The sequence below is a fragment of the Molothrus ater genome, chromosome 29 (genome assembly GCF_012460135.2).
Source record: "Molothrus ater isolate BHLD 08-10-18 breed brown headed cowbird chromosome 29, BPBGC_Mater_1.1, whole genome shotgun sequence".
NCBI lineage: Eukaryota > Metazoa > Chordata > Aves > Passeriformes > Icteridae > Molothrus > Molothrus ater.
Genome location: NC_050506.2, coordinates 232,482 through 248,179, shown reverse-complemented (window position 1 = coordinate 248,179; position 15,698 = coordinate 232,482). Strand labels below are relative to the sequence as shown.

General features: G+C 64.7%; 5 protein-coding genes across 14 annotated transcripts in view; 2 read left to right on the top strand and 3 right to left on the bottom strand.

The window, feature by feature from the left end:
- The window catches only part of ARHGEF11 (Rho guanine nucleotide exchange factor 11), a 35,513-nt gene extending 35,011 nt beyond the window's left edge, over window positions 1-502 (top strand). For all 10 annotated transcript variants that reach the window (XM_054517658.1, XM_054517656.1, XM_054517655.1 and 7 more), the window contains one exon: window positions 69-502. In XM_054517658.1, the coding sequence (XP_054373633.1) occupies window positions 69-94 (26 nt within the window). In that variant the 3' untranslated portion in view covers window positions 95-502. The remainder of the gene's footprint in view (window positions 1-68) is intronic.
- A 564-nt stretch (window positions 503-1,066) lies between these two features.
- LYSMD1 (LysM domain containing 1) lies at window positions 1,067-2,672 on the bottom strand. The gene is made up of 3 exons (XM_036398026.2): window positions 2,492-2,672; window positions 1,976-2,250; window positions 1,067-1,583 (listed from the first exon to the last, which is right to left on the bottom strand). Exons 1-3 carry the CDS (start codon window positions 2,585-2,587, stop codon window positions 1,454-1,456), a joined length of 501 nt encoding a protein of 166 aa, XP_036253919.1. The 5' UTR covers window positions 2,588-2,672; the 3' UTR covers window positions 1,067-1,453.
- Window positions 2,673-2,865: 193 nt separating this feature from the next.
- On the top strand, window positions 2,866-5,851 carry SCNM1 (sodium channel modifier 1). Its single transcript, XM_036398025.2, has 8 exons — window positions 2,866-2,960; window positions 3,628-3,698; window positions 3,769-3,857; window positions 4,289-4,389; window positions 4,896-4,981; window positions 5,185-5,327; window positions 5,418-5,547; window positions 5,691-5,851. Exons 1-8 carry the CDS (start codon window positions 2,910-2,912, stop codon window positions 5,788-5,790), a joined length of 771 nt encoding a protein of 256 aa, XP_036253918.1. The 5' UTR covers window positions 2,866-2,909; the 3' UTR covers window positions 5,791-5,851.
- On the bottom strand, window positions 5,751-11,257 carry TMOD4 (tropomodulin 4). Its single transcript, XM_036398023.2, has 10 exons — window positions 10,646-11,257; window positions 10,149-10,283; window positions 9,702-9,858; window positions 9,050-9,172; window positions 8,056-8,145; window positions 7,554-7,684; window positions 7,266-7,373; window positions 6,975-7,118; window positions 6,398-6,542; window positions 5,751-5,942 (listed from the first exon to the last, which is right to left on the bottom strand). Exons 1-10 carry the CDS (start codon window positions 10,826-10,828, stop codon window positions 5,920-5,922), a joined length of 1,239 nt encoding a protein of 412 aa, XP_036253916.1. The 5' UTR covers window positions 10,829-11,257; the 3' UTR covers window positions 5,751-5,919.
- Window positions 11,258-11,343: 86 nt separating this feature from the next.
- VPS72 (vacuolar protein sorting 72 homolog) lies at window positions 11,344-14,997 on the bottom strand. The gene is made up of 6 exons (XM_054517583.1): window positions 14,861-14,997; window positions 14,181-14,333; window positions 13,860-13,971; window positions 13,521-13,700; window positions 13,150-13,291; window positions 11,344-12,533 (listed from the first exon to the last, which is right to left on the bottom strand). The coding sequence occupies exons 1-6, from the start codon at window positions 14,975-14,977 to the stop codon at window positions 12,167-12,169; spliced, it is 1,071 nt and encodes a 356-aa protein (XP_054373558.1). The 5' UTR covers window positions 14,978-14,997; the 3' UTR covers window positions 11,344-12,166.
- Window positions 14,998-15,698: the final 701 nt, after the last annotated feature.

Below are 15,698 nucleotides of genomic sequence, written 5' to 3'. Positions count from 1 at the left end.
ATTATTTCCCCCATTCATTTCCCATTTCCCCCATTATTTCCCCCATTATTTCCCCCTTTCTCTTGCAGGCTCCGACGCCCCCGCCCACCTTTAACCCGGAGGGGGGGGATGGGCTGGAATTTCCCTCCCCTCCCCCAAACCCCCGGAAGATTTTCCAGGGAATTCCGGCCGGGAATTCCCCCCGGACGGCCGGACAGACGGACAAATGCACTTTGTTGGGAATTCCCCCTTTTCCCCCCAAAATCCCCTATAAATATGTACGTACTGCCCCCCCCGCTGTAAATACCCCCGGGTGTCCCCCCGTCCCCTCCCGGTGACAATCGGGGGTGACACGGTGACAATCGGGGGGTGGCACCCCCGCAGTCCCGGGATCCCCCCCAAAACCCAGGTTTGCCCCCAGAATCCCGGATTTGCCCCAAATCCCGGGTTTTGCCCCCAGATCCCGGGTCCAATATAAATATTATAAATACAGAGCCCGGGGGGCGCTGGAAGCTGGGAAGGATCCCCGGGTCTGGAGTCCTTTCTTGTGGGATTTGGGGTTTTTTTTATGGGATTTGGGGTTTTTTATGGGATTGGGTTTTTTTTATGGGATTTGGGGGTTCTTTTTCCGTGGGGGAGGGGGGGGGATTTATGGGGAGTTTTTGGGAGGGGTCCCAAATCCTGGGGTGGGGATTTGGGATTGGGGGTGTAGAATTTGGGAATTTGAGGTTCGGGATTTGGGGTCCTGGAGGGGTTTGGGATCGGGGTTTGGGAATTTCGGGATCTGGATTCTCCCCAGGGATTTGGGAATTCCGGGATCCAGCCCCGCTGGGGCTGCGATGTCCCCAAATGTCCCTGGAGGCGGAGGGGAATGTGACACTGTCCCCAGGGTGTGTCACACTGTCCTAAAGGGGTGTGACGTGTCCCCAGGGTGTGTCACTGTCCCCAGGGTGTGTCACACTGTCCCCAGGGTGTGACACTGTCCCCAGGGTGTGTCACACTGTCCCCAGGGGTGTCACTGTCCCCAGGGGTGTCCCACTGTCCCCAGGGTGTGTCCCTGTCCCCAGGGGTGTCACAGCCCGGCCGGTGACAATGCTCCGGTTTATTTACAAGCTGGCAGCGGGAGGTGGCACTGTCACCATCCCTGTCCCTGCAGCCCCAAACGGGGACAAGGAGGGGACACCAGGACACCTCCCCAAAGTCCCCGTGTCCCCTCGGGGTCCTGGCAGCGAGGAGCGGTGGTGACACCTGCTGGTGGCACATCCCGGTGTCACATCCCAGTGGCACCTGCTGGTGGCACCTCCGAGCTCAGTTCTGGTGGCACCTCCCGGGTCACATCCCGGGTGTCTTCAGTGTCACGTCCTGGGTGTCCCCAGTGTCCCCACAGCTGTCACAAGGTGCAGATCTCATCCTGGGTGTCCCCGATGTCCCATTCCAATGTCCCATTCCAGTGTCCCCAGTGTCCCCACAGCTGTCACAAGGTGAAGATCTCGTCCTCGCTGTCCCTGAGCGCGGCCGCCCGCGGGGTCCTGGTGAGAGGTCGGGGTCCCAGCCGGGCCCCCCGAGGGGACGCGGGGCCGGGGCCGCCCCCGCCCGGCCCGGGGCTGTGGGGACACCGGGGACAGGCGGTGACACCCGGGACAGCCGGGCGGGCGCCACCACACCCCAGTGCTCCACAAGGTTCCCTCCCTTTTAGCTCCGGTTCACCCCAGTCTTCTCCCAAATTTTTCCCCCAAATTTTCCCCGATTTTCTCCCAGTATCATCCCAAATTTCCCCCCAATTTTATCCTAATTTTCCCCCAGATTTTGCCCCCAATTTTCTCCCAGTTTCACCCCAATTTTCCCCTCAATTTTTTTCCACATTTTTTTCCTGATTTTTCCCAGATTTTCCCCCCCAGTTTGCCACGGATTTTTCCCAGATTTCCCCCCCCCGTTTGCCCCATTTTTTTCCTGATTTTTCCCAGATTTTTCCCCCCCAGTTTTCCCCAGTTCCCACCTGGAGCTCGGGCCCTGCAGCCGCTGCGCCGCCGCCTCCTTGCAGCGCCCGATCTCGGCGTCCAAGCGCCGCAGGAAATCCGAGGCCGAGAGGTCGCGCCGGGAGGGGCCGGGGGTGTCCCCGGGGCTGTCCCCGCCGGTGTCCCCGGGAATGTCCCCGGCAATGTCCCCGCCGGTGTCCCCGGGGCTGTCGCGCTGTCCCGGGATGAGCAGCGTGGCTCTCAGGAAGATGCTGTCCGAGGAGTAGAGGCGGTTGGCGCGCTGGATCTGCTCCATCTGCGGGATGGGACCGGGATGGGACCGGGACAGAACGGGGACAGAGCGGGGACAGAGCGGGGACAGGGATGGAACGGGACCAGTACAGGGACAGGGACAGGGATGGGGACAGGGATAAGGACACGGACCAGGATGGGCAGGCGAACCGAACCGGGCCAGGACGGGCCCTAGATGACCCCTGGGGACCCCCAGGGCCTTCCCTGTTCCCGGTGTCCCCCCGGTGTCCCCCGGGGCCGCTCACCGTCACCCCGTAGCGCAGCGCCAGCCCCTGCAGGGTGTCCCCGGGCTGCAGGCGGTGCTCCCGCGGGGCTGCCCCGGCTCCGCCGCTCCCCGCCATGGCCCGCCCGGGGCTCCCGGCCCGGGGCTCCCGCCCGGGGCTCCCGGCCCGGCCCCGCCGCTCACGAGGAGCGCTCGGCCCCGGGCCCCGCCGAACCGGCGCGGCCTCGCGGCCCCTCCTGGGAGTTGTAGTTCCGCCGGGCCGTCTCCGCCGCCATTCCCACGGAAGCTCCCCACGCTCGAACTACAGCTCCCATCAAGCCGCGGGGGTCGCGCTGAGCGCTCGCTGATTGGTGGTTCCCCCGCCGGCTGTCCCCTGGGAAGCGCTACCCGGAAGCGGCGGTGGCGGTTGCCATGGAGACCGCGGCCTAGCGGGGCCCGCCATGTCCTTTAAGCGCGACGAGAGCGACCCGGGGCCGCTCGGGGCGCTGCAGGTGGGGCCGGCACCCCCCAGGACCCCTCCCCGGGCACCCCTCGGGCACCCCTGGCACCGCCAGGCCCAGCCCCGGCCTCCCCCGCCAAGCCCGGCCTCACCCCCGGGCCGCGGCCTGAGCCCCGAGGGTCCCCGAGGCCTTCCCTGGGTCTCCCCGAGGCCTTCTCTGGGTCCCCCTTTGTCCCCTCGATGCCCCCAACCCTTCCCTCTGTCCCTTCGTGTCCCTCTCCCTCCCCGGGGTGTCCCCAACCCTTTCCTGAACCCCCCGGGACCCCCAACCCTTCCCTGGGTCCCTTTGTGTCCCCTCAGTGCCCTCGAGTCCCCCAGGTCCCTCCCCGGCCCCACTTTGTCCCGTTAGCTCTCCCCAGGGCTGTCCAGTTTAGGGACAGTTTAGGGACAGTTTGGGGCCGGTTTGGGGGCAGTTTGGGGATGATTTAGCTGGGGACAGTCTGGGGACAGTTTGGGGATGGTTTGGGGACAGTCTGGAGACAGTTTAGGGACAGTTTGGGGACAGTCTGGGGACAGTTTGGGGATGGTTTTGGGACAGTCTGGGGACAGTTTGGGGATGGTTTGGGTGGGGACAGTCTGGGGACAGTCTGGGAACAGTTTAGGGACAGTTTGGGGACAGTGTGGTGCCGGGGGTGACCGTGGTGGCCCCGTGTCCCCAGAGGCGCCGCGTGGCTGAGCTGCTGGCCAGCGCCATCCCCGAGGACGAGGCGCTGCTGCTGCGCGATGGCAGGTGAGGCTCCCCCGCTGTCCCCGCTGTCCCCGCTGTCCCCAGTGTCCCTGAGCGTCCCTGCTGTCCCCAGGCTGGCGTGCTCGCTCTGTCCCCAGCGCCCCGTGTGTGACACTCTGCAGACGCTGCTGCTGCACCGCGCGGGCAGGAAGCACCTGGACAGTGAGTGGGGGTGGCCCTGCCACCTGGCCCTGTGTCACCTGGCCCTGTGTCACCCGTCCCTGTGTCACCTGTGCTGTCCCCTCACCCTGTCCCCCTGTCCCTGTCCCCTCATGGTGTCCCTGCCTGTCCCTTTCCCCCTGTCCCCCTGTCCCTGTCCCCTCACCCTGTCCCCATGTCCATGTCCCCGTCCCTGTCCCCCTGTCCCTGTCCCCTCATGGTGTCCCTGCCTGTCCCCTTCCCCCTGTCCCCCTGTCCCTGTCCCCTCACCCTGTCCCCATGTCCCCTGTCCATGTCCCTGTCCCCGGGCCGTGTCCCCTCACGGTGTCCCCGTCCCCTTGCCCTGTCTCTGTCCTCCTGTCCCACTCACGGTGTCCCTGTCCCCTGTCCCAGTCCCCTGTCCCTGTCCCCTCACTGTCCCCTCACTGTCCCAGACCTGCTCCGTTCCTTCGGGCGGCCCCGCTGGCCCCAGGTGACCCCGCAGGGACCCCAGGTGACCCCGCAGGAGGCCCCGGGCGGGGGCCCAGGTGTGCAGGTGGGTGTGGCCTGGCTGGGCGTGGCCCCAAGGCTGTGACACCAAATGGGCGTGGCCTCTGTGGGTGTGTCCCTGGGAGGGCGTGGTCCCTGAAGGTTGGATTAATGTGGGTGTGGTTAAATGTGGGTGTGTCCTGGGAGGGCGTGGTCCCTGTGGGTGTGGCTTGATGTGGGTGTGGGTCAATGTGGGTGTGGTCTACTTGGGTGTGTCCCTGGGAGGGTGTGGTCTCTGTGGGTGTGGTACAATATGGGCGTGGTCTCCAAGGGGGGGTTGTGGTGGTCCTATGGTGGGGCTGTGTGTGGTTTCCATGGGGGCGTGGCCTCTGGGCATGTGCTAAGTGGGCACGGCCTGGTTGGATGTGATGTGTGTGGGCGTGTCTTGGTGGGCGTGGCCTCGGGCGGGTGTGGCTGTGATGGGCACGGCTCAGGTGGGCGTGGGCTTGGGTGCACGTGGCCTTATGTGGGTGTGGCCTGAGGTGGGCGTGTCTCAGTGGGCGTGTCCAGCAGGCCCCGCTGCTGGCCCGGACGCGCCGCCTGGCCCGGAGCGCTCTGCTGAGAACGGCCCCGTACAACAGCTGCTGCAGGAGAGACAGGTGAGGGACCGGGAAAATGGGAAATGATGGGGAAGGATGGGAAGAAAACAGGAGCAGATGGGAAAGGAGCCCAGGAATACCAGGAAAAATCAGGAACAAACAGGAAAGGCTGGGAAAGGGCCCCAGGGACACCGGGGAAAGTTCTGGGGTTCCCAGGGAAGGGAACGTTCTGGGATTCACCCCCTCTCTCCTCCCCCTGCCAGGTCCAAGGGCAGCAGCTCCCGGGCCGGGATCCCCGGGACGATCCCAAAAAATTCCCAGACGCCGCCAGAGCCGAACCCCGGGAATGCCGGGAATGCCGGGAATGCCGGGAATGCCGAGACCCCCGGCCCCGCACACCGAGAGGGTGAGTGAGGCCCCGCCCGCCCGTTCCAGGGGATTTCCCGGGAGTTCCCCATTCCCGGGATTCCCAGCAGCCCCTCCCGCGCTCCCCCAGGTGCCCCCAAGGACGGGAAGCGGGGAAGGAAAGGAAATTCCCGGAGTTCCGAGGAAGGAAATTCCCAATGTCCCGAGGGGCCGAGCCCGGAGCGGCTGCGGATCCTGCGGCACCACCTGCACCTGCGCAGGTGAGTCGGGAGGTGGGAGTTCCGGGAAAAATCCCAAAAAATCCCCCCAAAACTCCCCCAAAATATCCCCAAAATATCCAGAAAAATTCCCGAAATTCCCCAAAGTCCCAGAAAATCCCCCAACCCCGTTTCCTGTGTTCCAGCCGGGGCTGGCTCCAGGATCCCGCTGGGAATTGGGTGAAGGACGGGAACGCCGAGTTCGACTCCGACGAGGAGGAGCCGCCACCACTGCCACCAGCCTGACGTCCCCAAGTGTCCCCAAGTGTCCCCAGCGCCCCAGGAATAAAGTGGGAATTTTTTGGGACATTTTTCCACCATTTTTCCACTTTATTCCCAGCGGTTCCTGAGCTCGGGGTGGGCATGGGGGGATTTTTAGGATTTCTTCTGTTGGCGACCTGGGGGGAGAGAAAAGGGGGGGTCAGGGTAAAGTCCCAGCCCTGGTGACACTTGGGGACATTCAGGAGCTCCCTCCAAGGTGGGCTCAGCTCTGGCACCCCCGGGTGACACCTGGGGACACTCACGGAGCTCTGGGAGCCCCGGGTGACACCTGGGGACACTCACGGAGCTCTGGGAGCCCCGGGTGACACCTGGGAACCCTGGGGACACTCACGGAGCTCTGGCACCCCCGGGTGACACCTGGGGACACTCACGGAGCTCTGGGACCCTGGGGTGACACCTGGGGACACTCACGGAGCTCTGGGACCCCTGGGTGACACCTGGGGACACTCACGGAGCTCTGGGGCCCCCGGGTGACACCTGGGGACACTCACGGAGCTCTGGGAGCCCCGGGTGACACCTGGGGACACTCACGGAGCTCTGGGGCCCCCGGGTGACACCTGGGGACACTCACGGAGCTCGTTGTTGCGGGTGAGGGCGGCGGCGGCGCGCGCCCGCGGGCCCTGCAGGGTGAAGGTGTAGCCGAACCTCAGCAGGGAGGGACACTGCTCCAGGGTGGCTGCCATGGCCATCTCCACCGTGTCCCCCAGGCGCTGGCACTGCGGGGACATCATTGGGGACATCATTGGGGACACGGTCAGAGTCACCGTCACAGCCCCATCTCCACCGTGTCCCCCAGGCGCTGGCACTGCAGGGTTGGAGACAGTCAGGGCATTGTCACCTCCCCTGCTGTCCCCGCTGTCCCTGTCCCTATTGCTGTCCCTGTCCCTGCTGTCCCCGCTGTCCCTGTCCCCGCTGTCCCTGTCCCTGCTGTCCCCGCTGTCCCTGTCCCTGCTGTCCCTATTGCTGTCCCTGTCCCTGTCCCCGCTGTCCCTGTCCCCGCTGTCACCTGGTTGTCCCTGTCCCCACTGTCCCTGTCCCCACTGTCCCTGTCCCTGTCCCCGCTGTCCCTGTCCCCGCTGTCACCTGGTTGTCCCTGTCCCCACTGTCCCTGTCCCCGCTGTCCTCGCTGTCCCTGTCCCCGCTGTCACCTGGTTGTCCAGGCGGATCTCGCTCAGCGAGGGGCAGCGCCCGATGGCCGCCAGCAGCCGCAGCATCCCCGCGCTGGTGATGAAGTTGGACTCGAGGTTGAGGCTCTGCAGGCTCTGGTTCTGCTCCAGCATCTCGGCCACCGCCTGGGGACACCCCGGTGGCACCACAGTGGCACCACAGTGGCACCATGGGGACACCGTCCTTGGTGTCCCCGGGATGGGTGGACAGGCACAGGGGGGACCCGTGCAGGGACATCTGGGGACACGTGGGGGGGACACGTGGGGACTCACGTTGGCCACCAGGTCGTTGCTGCGCGTGGCCACCAGGCTGAGGCTGCGCACGTGGGTGTTGGTCTTGATGGCCTGGCAGATGGCCTCGAGCGTGGGGACAGGGATGTCCTGGGGACAGCCGGGGACACTTGGGGTCACCACAGGGCTGGGGATGTCCCCCAGGACCCGGGGTCACCCAGGGGCCGGGGTGGCACCTTGGGGACCCCCCTTCACCCACCCTGGGGCTTGCACAGGCGCCCCTGGGGACACGCTGGGGACACTTTGGGGGCCCGTTGGGGGCGGTGTCACCTTGATGTTGTTGAGGTTGACCTCGTGCAGCTCGGGGTCGTTGTCCTGCAGCCGCCGCAGCGTCTCGGCCACGTCCGTGGGGTTCGGGGGCTCGTCCGGCACCGGGCGGTACCGGTCCGGCTGCACCACGCCTGGGACAGCGTGGGGACAGCGTGGGGACATGGGGACAGCATGGGGATGGGGCTCAGGGACACACGAGTTTGGTCCCCAAATACTGCCCCAACCACCCCGTAGAGGCACTTGTCCCCTGTCCCCTGTCCCCATGTCCCCTGTGTCACTCGCTGTTGATGCTCTGTCCCCCTGTCCCCATGTCCCCTGTGTCACTCACTGTTGATCCCCTGTCCCCATGTCCCCTGTGTCACTCACTGTTGATGCCCTGTCCCCATGTCCCTGTCCCCTGTGTCACTCACTGTTGATGCCCTGTCGCCATGTCCCTGTGTCCCCTGTGTCACTCACTGTTGATGTCCTGTCCCCATGTCCCTGTGTCCCCTGTGTCACTCACTGTTGATGCCCTCGGTGTTGCAGATGTTCCCGCTGCAGATGGCGTCGTAGTACTGCTTGTTACTCATCAGCGTATACATGCCCAGGATGGCTGCGGGGACACACGGTGACACTGGGGACATTGGGGTCACAGGGGGACACAGGGCCCCCGTGTCCCCCCGGGGAGGTGGCACCGGGAGCCAGAGGTGGGGTCGGAGCTGCTTTAACTGAGGGGACACAGAGGGTGAGGGGGGACATGGGTGACATTGTGGGACAAAGCGTGTGACACTGGGGTGTGTGTGACACAGACACAGGGGTGACAGGGTTGTCTGTGACACTCAGGTGTGTGGCAGTGACACTGTGACACCGTGTGACACTCAGGTGTGTGGCAGTGACGCAAGGACAGGTGTGCCATGCTGGCCTCGTGCTCGGTGTCCCTCCCCAGGTGACACTGACACCGTGTGACACTCAGGTGTGTGCAGTGACACCGTGACACGTGTGACACTCAGGTGTGTGCAGTGACACCGTGACACGTGTGGCACAGCCCTTGGGGACAGCGTTACCCTCGGCCGAGGCCCTTCCTGGTGCTGCTCCCGGCCCCGCGGGGATCCCGGCCTGTGCAGAGCCCATCCCATGGAAATCCCACAGAAATCCCACAGAAATCCCACGGAAATCCATGGAAATCCAGTGGAAATCCAGTGGAAATCCCTGGAAATCCATGGAAATCCAGTGGAAATCCAGTGGAAATCCCACAGAAATCCCACGGAAATCCATGGAAATCCCGGGAAATCCCCATCCTTTACAAATCCCACCCCCATTCCAACCCCATCCATGTCCTCATTCCCATCCCATTTCGAATCCCAATCCCAATCCCGCTGTCCCCTCTGTCCCCATGCACCGGTGATGTTGCACATCTCGGCCTCATTCCTGATCCCATTCCTGATCCCATTCCTGATCCCATTCCCACAGTCCCCGCTGTCCCCGCTGTCCCCGCTGTCCCCGCTGTCCCCACGCACCGGCGATGTCGCACATCTCGGCCTCGGTGGCGTTGGCCAGCGCCTCCTCCAGCTCCGGCTCCAGCGTCACCTGCTCCTCCCGCGGCAGCGCCGGCGCCGCCGCCTTGGGGACAAACGGCTTCCCTGGGGACAGGGGACCAGGCATGGGGACATGGGGACAAACGGCTTCCCTGGGGACAGGGGGACACCGGGCATGGGGACATGGGGACAAACGGCTTCCCTGGGGACAGGGGGACACCGGGCATGGGGACATGGGGACAAACGGCTTCCCTGGGGACAGGGACAGGGACATGGGGACATGGGGACAGTCGGCTTCCCTGGGGACAGGGGCACGGGACAAGCGGCTTCAGGTGGCATCGTGGGGGTGGCCTCATTGAGGCTGGCACTGCTGTCACAGGGTTGTGACCATCCCGGGGCTGGCACTGCTGTCCCTGGGGGTGACACTGCCAGGGCTGGTGGCCGTGCCCGGGGCTGGCGGGGGCCCAGCTCGCCCAGGACACCTGAGCCGCTGGCGAGGCCGAGCTAAATATAAAATACACCCGAGCCTGGGGGCCCGGGCCCCTCCGTGTCCCCTCCGTGTCCCCTCTGTGGCCCCTCCGTGTCCCCAGGCTGTCCCCAGGCTGTCCCCAGGCTGTCCCCGCTGTCCCCAGACCTTTTTTCTCGCCGGTGAAGGGCACGAGGTCCTGGCGCTCCTCGGCCTCCAGCGCCTGCCGCTCCAGGTGCTGCAGGAGCGCGTCCCGGTCCAGGGGGCCCGTGGGGCTCTTGTGGGTCTGATCGCGCTGGCGCAGCCCCGCGGGCAGCAGCACGTTCTGGGGACAGCGCCCGTGTCACCGCTGCCCATGTCACCACCACCCATGTCACCGCTGCCCGTGGCACCGCTGCCCATGTCACCACCACCCATGTCACCGCTGCCCGTGGCACCGCCCGTGTGGCACCGCCACCTGTGTGGCACCGCCGCCCGTGTCACCACCGCCCGTGTGGCACCACTGCCCGTGTGGCACTGCCCGTGTCACCACCGCCCGTGTGTCACCGCCGCCCGTGTGTCACCACCACCCATGTCACCACCGCCCGTGTGTCACCGCCCGTCCCCCGCGCCCACCTCGGGGTCCATCTCGGCCAGCTCGGCGTCCAGCTGCGCCAGCTCCTCCGGGGACAGCTCCTGCAGGATCTTGTCCTCGTCGATGTCGCGGTACTTCTCCAGCTCCTGCCGGTACGGCGTCATGGCCGCGGGGACCTGGGGACACGGGGGGACACGGGGGGACAGCGGGGTGGCACCGCTGGGCACAGCCGGGGGGACACGGCGGGACCTGGCCGTGCCACCCTCTGCGGGGACAGCGCGGGGGACACCGAGCACGCGCCAGAAGCTGTCGCCAGCCTTTGTCACCTGCCAGGGTCACATCCCGCTCGGTGTCAGCAGCCACGAACCGCGAGTCCCCGAGTGTCCCCGCGGGGGGTGGGGACGCACCTGCCCCGCCCCGCCCCCCTCGGAGCGTGGGAATCTTTGGGAAGCGGCTCCGGGATCCCCAAATTCCCGGGGACAGCGCGGGGACAGCGCGGGGACAGCGCGGGGACAGCGCGGGGACAGCGGGGCCGTACCTGGGGCCGATCCCGAGCGCCGGGGCTGAACCCGCGGCCGGTCCCGAGGCCCGGGGGGGATCCCAAAGCGGATCCTGAAGCCGCTCCCAAAAGCCGGGGCCGATCCCGGAGCCCCGGGGCCGATCCCAAAGGCGATCCCAAAAGCCGGGGCCGATCCCAAAGCTCTGGGGCCGCGCGGGGCATGAGATCAGCGCTTTATTCGGGCCGGGAGGGGCGGATCCGCGTCCCGGCCCTTATCGGGAGCGGAGGGGCCCCGCCCCGGCCCGCGGGGCCCGCCGACCCCAAAACCCGCCGGGGGCAGAGGCAGAGCGGATCCTTCCCCGATCCTACAAACCCGCAAAGCTCCGGCCCCAAAAACCGCCAGGAGAAAAGGGGGACACGGGGAAAGGTGAGGGGGGCAGGGATCCTTCCCAAATCCCATAAACCCCACAAAGCTCGAGGCGGGCTTGGCCCTACAAGCCCCGAATTCGGGGGGTGAAGGGGGTCTGGACACCCCCAAATGGGGTTTGGGGGAGATGGGAATGTTCTGTAGGTTCTTCTGGAAAAAGGAATCCCATAAACTTTATTTTAGGCTTTTCTGGAGAAGGGAATCCCATGTTATTGTAGGGAAATAATGGGTTCATGAACCTTGTTTGTTGTAGGATTTCTTGGAAAAATGGCTCCCACCCTATATTTTTTGTAGGATTTCTGGAAAAGGGTTCTGCAAACCTCTTTATTAATTGTAGGATTTCCTGCGAAAAGGGGCTCCCACCACCCCACACAAACCAACCCCCAAATCAACTTTATTCCCTCATCCAACACCCCTGGTGAACAACGACCCCAGAAAAACCATCACTCAAACGGGTGACCCCATATCCCTAAACCCCAAACCCCAACAGCCCAGCACCCCAAAATCCCGGGATTTCAGGCACTGCCAACACTTGGAAAGGAGCCCCTCACCAAAACCATGACAGCTGCCAGTCCCAGCACCCCAAACCTCAATCTGTGGTGTCGGGCGCTGGGGACGCTCCGTCTGATGATGATTTTCTGCTGTGGTGGGCAGGATGCAGAGTCCAGAGGCTCCCACATCCCAGGACCCCAAACCCCAAACCACAAACCCCAAATCCCAGCTCTCAGGCACTGGGGACGCTCTGTTTGATGACGATTTTCTGCAGTTTTAGGAACGTTCCCAAATCCCCTCTCCCGTCTTTCAGGCACTGGGGACGCTCTGTTTGATGATGATTTTCTGCAGCTGTAGGAACGTTCCCAAATCCCCAATCCCCTCTCTCAGGCACTGGGGACGCTCTGTTTGATGACGATTTTCTGCAGTTTTACGAAGAACACTCCCACACCCCAAACCCCAAACCCCAAATCCCAAATCCCAGCTCTCAGGCACTGGGCACGCTCTGTTTGATGATGATTTTCTGCAGCTTTAGGAACGTTCCCAAATCCCCAATCCCCTCTCTCAGGCACTGGGGACGCTCTGTTTGATGACGATTTTCTGCAGCTTTAGGAACGTTCCCAAATCCCCTCTCCCGTCTCTCAGGCACTGGGCACGCTCTGTTTGATGACGATTTTCTGCCGGCCGGGCCGCGCCCCGGTGCCGTCCCCGGCCCCTGCGGTGCCCGCGGCGGCGGCGGCGGCGGCGGCGCTGGGCAGCCCGTGCGCCGTCACGTACTTGCGGTAGGCCTCGCGGATGATGCGGAAGGCGCGGGCGTTGGCGTAGGGGATGTCGGTGATGGGGTCGCGGTACAGGGCGGGCTTGTGCGTCACCGGGCACAGCTCCCGCACCGGCAGCCGCGGCGCCCGCGCCCGGGGGAAGCAGCGCTCGAAGGTGGCGTCGTCGCTGAAGGAGATGAACGTGCGCGAGCACTTGCCCGGCGACGGCGGCCGCGCCTCGGGGTCCAGCCTGGAACGGCAGCGGGGACGGGGCTGGGCAGGGCCTCCCCCGGGCGTGCACAGGGGGCGCTAAAGGGCGCCGGCGGGGAGCTCGGGGTGGCCAAAAAGGGGGATTCCAAAGGGGTCTGGGGCCTCAAAAGTGAGGGTCCAACGGGGGATTTGGGATGGCCAGGATGGTGCCCAAAAACTGCGACCTCCAAGGGATCCGGGGCCTCAAAACGTGCAGCTCCAATGGGGGATTTAGGGTTTGTGGTGGTGCCCAAAAACTGCGAATCCCATGGGATTTGGGGCCTCAAAAACTGCGACTCCAAAGCAGGATTTGGGATTTGGGGTGTTGCCCAAGAACTGTGACTCTCATGGGATTTGGGGCCTCAAAAACTGCGACTCCAAGTGGGATTTGGGGCTGCCAAGGTGGAGCTCAAAACCTGCTTTTCCCATGGATTACAGGGTCCCAAAACCTGCTTTTCCCATGGGATGAGGAGGTTCCAAGGTGAGAGCCCCAGGTCGGGATTCAGTGCCCAAATCCACCCCCCAGAACCGGAATTTGGGATCTGGGAGCTCTGAGGGGCTGCCCAGCCCCTGTGGGGCAGCTCCAGGCTGGGATTTGGGGTTCTGGGGGCACTCACCCCTCGACGTCCACGGGGTCATCGCGGCCGGGCTCGGGCAGGAGGGGCATGGTCAGGGACCAGTACCGGATCACGGGGCCCACGATCTTCCTCTTCTTCTGCACCTGCTTCTTCTTGTCCGCCTCCAGCCGCTCGTAGTTCTCTGGGGGCGGGAATGGGGGCAGGAACGGGGGCAGGAACAGCTCAGCCTGGCTCGGGTACCTTACAGCGCTGCCAGGTCTGGTCCTGGGATCCCTGTGCCATTCCCAGTATCCCAATCCCATCCCCTCACCCAGGGAGCGCAGGTTGATCCCCTCGGTGATCTTGGCCCTGTCCCAGCCCCATTCCCATTCCCAGTGTCCCATTCCCATTCCCAGGGTCCATCCCCTCACCCAGGGAGCGCAGGTTGATCTCCTCGGTGATCTTGGCCTCCTCCAGCAGCTCCTCCTGGGTCAGGGGCCGCTCGTAGCTCGTCCCTCCCTTCTTCCTCTTGGACTGCACCTGGCGCTCCTGGAGCCGCAGGAACGTCTGCCGGGTGTGCTCCGTGGTGGACTGGCGCATGTGCTTCCTGCCTGGAGAGACAGGGATCAGCCACGGATCACCCAGAGATCCCCAGGACCCCTCATTCCCAACCGCTGGGGAACCAGGAGCTCCCCCAGAGGATGCCATTTCCAGCTGGGATCACCAAGACAGACCCTGCTCCCATCCCACCCCATTCCCCCCTCACTCACTGTCTCCCCCGTCCTCCTGCAGCTCCAGGGGTGTGGATTTCACCTCCCGGCTCCTCTGGGAGCCTCCCCGCGGCCCCTCGGCCTTCTTGGCCCGCAGGCTCTTGAGCGGCTCCTGCAGGGGAGGGAGGACAGAAACCAGCGGGGGATGAGGGCCCGGGAGCGCCGGGATCTCCATGGAAAACCCCAGGAAGGGCTCGGTACCCCCCGGAACAGCTCAGTGCCCCCGGGAAGGGCTCGGGATTGGGGGGATTTCCCGGAAAACCCCGGGAAGGGCTCGGGATTGGGGGGATTTCCCGGAAAACCCCGGGAAGGGCTCGGTACCCGGTAGGCCTTGGTGAGCACGCGGCGGCGCCGCCGGGGCTCGGCCTCGTCCTGCTCCGAGCCCGGCTCGTCGCCCTCGTCGATGTCGAAGTCGGAGTCCACCTCGTCATCGCTGTCAGAGTGGTCCCCGCGGTACTCGTCATCGCCGGACTCCTGGGGTAAACATCGGGAATGTTGGGAATGCCGAGAATGTGGGATCGGGAATATCGCCAATATGGGAATGTTGGGAATGTTGGGAATACGGGAACAGGGGATTGGGAACCGTGGAATCCCACGCAGGGATGCCCGCAGTGCTCATTGTGCCCAAACTCCGGTGGGACACAGGGAGGGGTCTCCCTGGATCCCCGGGAACCCGTTATCCCGGGATTTATCCTGGAATCCCCCATTATCCCGGGATTTATCCCGGGATTTATCCCGGAATCCCCCGTTATCCCGGGATTTATCCCGGACTCCCCCGTTATCCCGGGATCCCACAGAGATGGAGCACCCGGAGGTCCCCAAACGCTCCTCCCGGGACATCCCCCATCCCCCGGACATGCCCGTTCCCCGCACACCCCCCGGCCCCCCTCACGCCCCGCTCCCCTCACGCTTCCCGCCTCCCGCCGCCCCGCTCCGAGCGCCGGGCCCGCTCCCGCCGCGCCTCCCGCCGTGCCCGCCGCGCCCCCCGGCGCTGCGCTCGCCTCGTTGAAGCCGCCGTAGGTGGTCTGGTAGAACTCGTCCTCCTCCTCGGCCTGCAGCAGCCCCGAGAGGCGATTCCCGGCCGTGCGCCGCGGGGCGCGGCCCTCCGCCAGGCTCATCTCGGCGCTCGGCCCGCCCGCCTGCCGGGACCGCGCGGGGAGACACAGCGAGCGCCGAGCGATCGATGGGCGGGGGCAGAGACAGCGACACCGCGTGGGGACGGCGGGAACTGCGGGTGACGACATTGTGCTCGGGAGTGACGTCATTGTGCTCGGGGTGACGGCATTGTGTTTGGGTGACGTCATTAGGGATGGGGGGGGATTTTTGGATTTTTGGTTCGGGTGAAATAACCGTGATTTTGGGAAAAAAAATTTTGGGGTTTCTGCAGGGAAAAACGGGGATTTTAGAGCGAAAAATGGGGAATTTTTGGGGGACTTTCTGGAGGCTTTTGGGGTTTTTGGGGGTTTTTGGGGGTTTTTGGGGGGTTTTGGGGAGGTTCCCAGTGTGTGGGGTGACGTCATGGGGCGCGTGCGAGGAGTTGTGCGTGCTCTCTGACGTCACAGGGCGGGTGTGTGAGCTGTGATGTCATGCATCAGAATGTGGGCACTCTATGATGTCATGGGGTGTCAGGGGTGTGCAGGGGCTCTGTGACGTCATGGGTTGTCGGGGCAGGGTTGTGGCTCTGTGATGTCATAGGGCAGAGGCATCTATGCAGCAGTCAGCAGTGTGACATCACAGGATGGGGATGAGTGTGTGTGCTCTGTGACGTAACCGGATAAGGACATGTGTGCTCCCATGACGTCACTTATTTGGGGTGTGGTGAATAAAGGTGACGTCATT